This window comes from Scomber japonicus, chromosome 9 (assembly GCF_027409825.1).
Source record: "Scomber japonicus isolate fScoJap1 chromosome 9, fScoJap1.pri, whole genome shotgun sequence".
NCBI lineage: Eukaryota > Metazoa > Chordata > Actinopteri > Scombriformes > Scombridae > Scomber > Scomber japonicus.
The window spans coordinates 1263987-1268986 of NC_070586.1; the positions used below are offsets into that span (position 1 = coordinate 1263987).

Sequence of the window (5000 nt, forward strand, 5' to 3'; positions counted from 1 at the left end):
AAATACAGGTGTGTTACCCCCCAAAATACAGGTGTGTTACTCCCCCCCCCCCAAAAAATACAGGTGTGTTACCCCCCAAAATACAGGTGTGTTACTCCCCCCCCCCCAAAAATACAGGTGTGTTACTCCCCAAAGTACAGGTGTGTTACCCCCAAAATACAGGTGTGTTACTCCCCAAAATACAGGTGTTACCCCCAAAATACAGGTGTGTTACTCCCCAAAATACAGGTGTGTTAACCCCCAAAATACAGGTGTGTTACCCCCCAAAATACAGGTGTGTTACTCCCCAAAATACAGGTGTGTTACTCCCCAAAATACAGGTGTTACCCCCAAAATACAGGTGTGTTACTCCCCAAAATACAGGTGTGTTACTCCCCAAAATACAGGTGTGTTAACCCCCAAAATACAGGTGTGTTACCCCCCAAAATACAGGTGTGTTACTCCCCAAAATACAGGTGTGTTACCCCCCAAAATACAGGTGTGTTACCCCCCCCCCAAAATACAGGTGTGTTACCCCCAAAATACAGGTGTGTTACTCCCCAAAATACAGGTGTGTTACCCCCAAAATACAGGTGTGTTACTCCCCAAAATACAGGTGTGTTACCCCCAAAATACAGGTGTGTTACCCCCAAAATACAGGTGTGTTACCCCCCAGAATACAGGTGTGTTACTTCCCAAAATACAGGTGTGTTACTCCCCAAAATACAGGTGTGTTACCCCCCAAAATACAGGTGTGTTACTCCCCAAAATACAGGTGTGTTACCCCCAAAATACAGGTGTGTTACCCCCAAAATACAGGTGTGTTACCCCCAAAATACAGGTGTGTTACTCCCAAAATACAGGTGTGTTACCCCCAAAATACAGGTGTGTTACTCCCCAAAATACAGGTGTGTTACCCCCTAAAATACAGGTGTGTTACCCCCCCAAAATACAGGTGTGTTACCTCCCAAAATACAGGTATGTTACCCCCCAAAATACAGGTATGTTACCCCCCAAAATACAGGTATGTTACCCCCCCAAAATACAGGTGTGTTACCTCCCAAAATACAGGTGTGTTACCCCCCAAAATACAGGTGTGTTACCCCCACAATACAGGTGTGTTACCCCCCCAAAATACAGGTGTGTTACCCCCCAAAATACAGGTGTGTTACTCCCCAAAATACAGGTGTGTTACCCCCCAAAATACAGGTGTGTTACCCCCCCCCCCCCCCCCCCCCAAAATACAGGTGTGTTACCCCCCAAAATACAGGTGTGTTACTCCCTAAAATACAGGTGTGTTACTTAAAATACAGGTGTGTTACTCCCTAAAATACAGGTGTGTTACTCCCTAAAATACAGGTGTGTTACTCCCTAAAATACAGGTGTGTTACTCCCTAAAATACAGGTGTGTTACCCCCCAAAATACAGGTGTGTTACTCCCCAAAATACAGGTGTGTTACCCCAAAAATACAGGTGTGTTACCCCCCAAAATACAGGTGTGTTACCCCTAAAATACAGGTGTGTTACCCCTAAAATACAGGTGTGTTACCCCCCAAAATACAGGTGTGTTACCCCTAAAATAGAGGTGTGTTACTCCCCAAAATACAGGTGTGTTACTTCCCAAAATACAGGTGTGTTACTTCCCAAAATACAGGTGTGTTACTCCCCAAAATACAGGTGTGTTACTCCCCAAAATACAGGTGTGTTACTCCCCAAAATACAGGTGTGTTACCCCCCAAAATACAGGTGTGTTACCCCCCTCCAAAATACAGGTGTGTTACCCCCCAAAATACAGGTGTGTTACCCCCCTCCAAAATACAGGTGTGTTACTCCCCACAATACAGGTGTGTTACTCCCCAAAATACAGGTGTGTTACCCCCAAAATACAGGTGTGTTACCCCCCAAAATACAGGTGTGTTACTCCCCAAAATACAGGTGTGTTACCCCCAAAATACAGGTGTGTTACCCCCAAAAATACAGGTGTGTTACCCCCCAAAATACAGGTGTGTTACCCCTAAAATACAGGTGTGTTACTCCCCAAAATACAGGTGTGTTACTCCCCAAAATACAGGTGTGTTACTCCCAAAATACAGGTGTGTTGCCCCCCAAAAATACAGGTGTGTTACTCCCCAAAATACAGATGTGTTACTCCCCAAAATACAGGTGTGTTACTCCCAAAATACAGGTGTGTTGCCCCCCAAAAATACAGGTGTGTTACTCCCCAAAATACAGGTGTGTTACCCCCCAAAATACAGGTGTGTTACTCCCCAAAATACAGGTGTGTTACTCCCCAAAATACAGGTGTGTTACCCCCCAAAATACAGGTGTGTTACCCCCCAAAATACAGGTGTGTTACTCCCCAAAATACAGGTGTGTTGCCCCCCAAAAATACAGGTGTGTTACTCCCCAAAATACAGGTGTGTTACCCCCCAAAATACAGGTGTTACCCCTAAAATACAGGTGTGTTACCCCCCCCCCCCAAAATACAGGTGTGTTACCCCTAAAATACAGGTGTGTTTACCTGTCTGTCTCTCTCTTTCAGTCTCTCCTCCAGCAGGTCGACAGCAGCTGCTGCAGCTCTGAGGTGCTCGGTTGCCTAGCGACAGTAACTATGAGGACAGAGAGGTGATGCTGCACACACCTGGACGTCGGGTCGGAGCTCTGCTGGCGCCTCGTTGTCGGGACGTTTGAAGAAGTTTCAGAAGTGAACAAACTGAGCTGAGACCAGTTTAATGTGTCAAAGTGTTTAATAAGCAGATAAATATCACACAGAGTTCACAGCTGTAGAAAATAAAGTATCAAACGCACCTTTAAACACAATATTTCAGTGAGCTGTGCGTCCCCGTTACAGCTCACGTGTGTCTGCTTCACTAGAGATCATCAGAGAGGAGTCAGAGTCATATTTAAACTCTCTAAACTCTGATTATTGATCAGCTGAAACAAACTAACTGAATAAATATAACAGCAGGAAGTGAGACATCCAGCAGCCGTCACATGATCGACTTACAGAGTTAATCTGAGATGTGGAAACATGATGAAGTGACAGTGAACAGCTGATCCAGATGATCTGAAGCAGGGGTATTACAGAGTGTGTGTTTCAGTGTGTTGCTGTGTGTGTGTGTGTTACGTAGTGTGTGTGTGAGTGTGTGTGAGCAGTGAGTCCAGCTGGTCCAGACTGTGTTTCAGTCCCAGTAAAGAGTCCTCGGTCTCCAGACGTCTAACCTTCAGATTCTCCTGCTGCTCCCACAAACTGCAGCGCAGACGAGCCTGAAACACACACAGACACACACACAGACACACACACAGACACACACACACACACACACACACACACACACACACACACACACACACACACACACACACACACACACACACACACACACACACACATTAATAATGGACTGGATCTCATCTCTGCTTTCAGTTTCTTTTCTGTTTGGTTGTTTTTGTAAATCTGTTTTTTTTTTTTTTACATTTAAAATATTAAAATTAAAATCTTCCTACCTTCAGTCGGTCTTCTTGTTGTCTCAGTTTTTCTCTCTCCAGCTCGACCCTCCATCTCTCCTCCTGCAGACACACTGAGGATTAATCAGCTGCTCAACTCTGACGTCTAAACTCTAACTGCAGCTTTCACGTTTCCTCTGACACAAAGAAAGACTGACAACAAGTTAATTACATGTAATAAATGAATGAATGCATGTTCAGAGTGAGGGGCTGGACAATTTAATGATGAATAATGAAATAAATTAATGAGCATTATTAAGCATAATACATTAATGCTGAAGACTCTGGACATTGTGGGGCAGTCATGGAGGTCAGGGACAGTACACATGGACTGGCAGACTGGAGGGTCACACTACTCAGCCTCCTTATGCCAGGCTGCTGGAAAGGCTCTGGTCGATTGTTGAACTTGATTCCGGAGGAGCGATGTGGATTCTGGCTGTGGAACAGTGGACTACCTCTTCATCCTGCATGGATCCAGGAGGGATCATGGGAGTTATCACGTCCAGTCTACATGTGTTTTGTGGACTTGGAGAAAGCTGAGGACCGGGACACTCGGGGAGCCTTGTGGGAGGTGTTGTGGGAGTTTGGGGTACCAGGGTCTTTGCTGCGAGCCATTGGGTCCCTATACAACCGCTGTGAGAGCTGTGTTCACATTCTCTGCAGTAAGTCAGACCTGGTCTCAGTGGGTGTTGGGCTCCATCAGGGCTGTCCCTGGTCTCTGATCCTGTTTGTGATCTTCATGGACAGAGTCTCAAGGTGCAGCCGGGGGGAGGAGAGAGTCCAGTTTGCTTCCTCAGAATCACCTTTCTGCTTCATGTGGTTGATGTTGTTCTGTTGGACTCTACAGGTGAAGCGGTCGGGATGAGAGTCAGCACCTCCAAATCTGAGGCCATGGTGCTCTGCTGGAAACAGGTGGATTGCCCCCTCAGGGTTGGGGGGAGGGGGGGCGGCTTCGTGGAGGAGTTTAAGTATCTGGGTCTTGTTCACAGTGAGGGTCAGATGCAGCGTGAGATTGACAGGTGGATGGGTGCAGCATTAGGTGGATGGGTGCAGCAGGTGAATGGGTGCTGCATCAGGTGGATGGGTGCTGCATCAGGTTGATGGGTGCAGCATCAGGTGGATGGGTGCTGCATCAGCAGTGATGACTGTCCTGGTGGAGAAAGAGCTGATCCTGAAGGTGCAGGTTAGGGTTAGCAGTCAGTCTACGTCCCAACCCTCACCTCTGCTCACCAGCTTTGGGTAGTGACCCAAACTATGAGATGCTGGATCCAAGCAGAGAGAGTCTGGGCTCAGCCTTAGAGATCGGGTCAGGAGTTCAGACATCCGGGGGAGGCTAGGAGTAGAGCTGCTGCTCCTTCACATGGAAAGGAACCAGCTGAGGTGGTTTGGGCTCCTGGTCAGGATCCTCCTGGACGCCCCCCTTTAGAGGCATCTTCTCTCAATGTTGTTAAGTTCAGATGTTTAAATAAAGTTTATGTTTCAGTCAGGACTCACCTCAGTGTTGAACGCTGATC

The 5000-nt window shown here is 47.0% G+C and overlaps 2 protein-coding genes across 5 annotated transcripts in view; one reads left to right on the forward strand and one right to left on the reverse strand.

Moving 5' to 3' along the window:
- tti2 (TELO2 interacting protein 2) overlaps positions 1–2661 on the forward strand; it is a 9779-nt gene extending 7118 nt beyond the window's left edge. For both annotated transcript variants that reach the window (XM_053325400.1, XM_053325401.1), the window contains exon 11: positions 2522–2661. In XM_053325400.1, the coding sequence (XP_053181375.1) occupies positions 2522–2608 (87 nt within the window). In that variant the 3' untranslated portion in view covers positions 2609–2661. The remainder of the gene's footprint in view (positions 1–2521) is intronic.
- A 431-nt stretch (positions 2662–3092) lies between these two features.
- Positions 3093–5000, reverse strand: part of cntrl (centriolin) — a 13852-nt gene continuing 11944 nt past the window's right edge. For all 3 annotated transcript variants that reach the window (XM_053325392.1, XM_053325395.1, XM_053325393.1), the window contains exons 27-29: positions 4981–5000; positions 3487–3549; positions 3093–3246 (exon numbers count right to left, since the gene is read on the reverse strand). The exon at positions 4981–5000 is cut by the window's right edge and continues 63 nt beyond it. In XM_053325392.1, coding sequence (XP_053181367.1) covers positions 3103–3246; positions 3487–3549; positions 4981–5000 — 227 coding nt within the window. In that variant the 3' untranslated portion in view covers positions 3093–3102. The remainder of the gene's footprint in view (positions 3247–3486; positions 3550–4980) is intronic.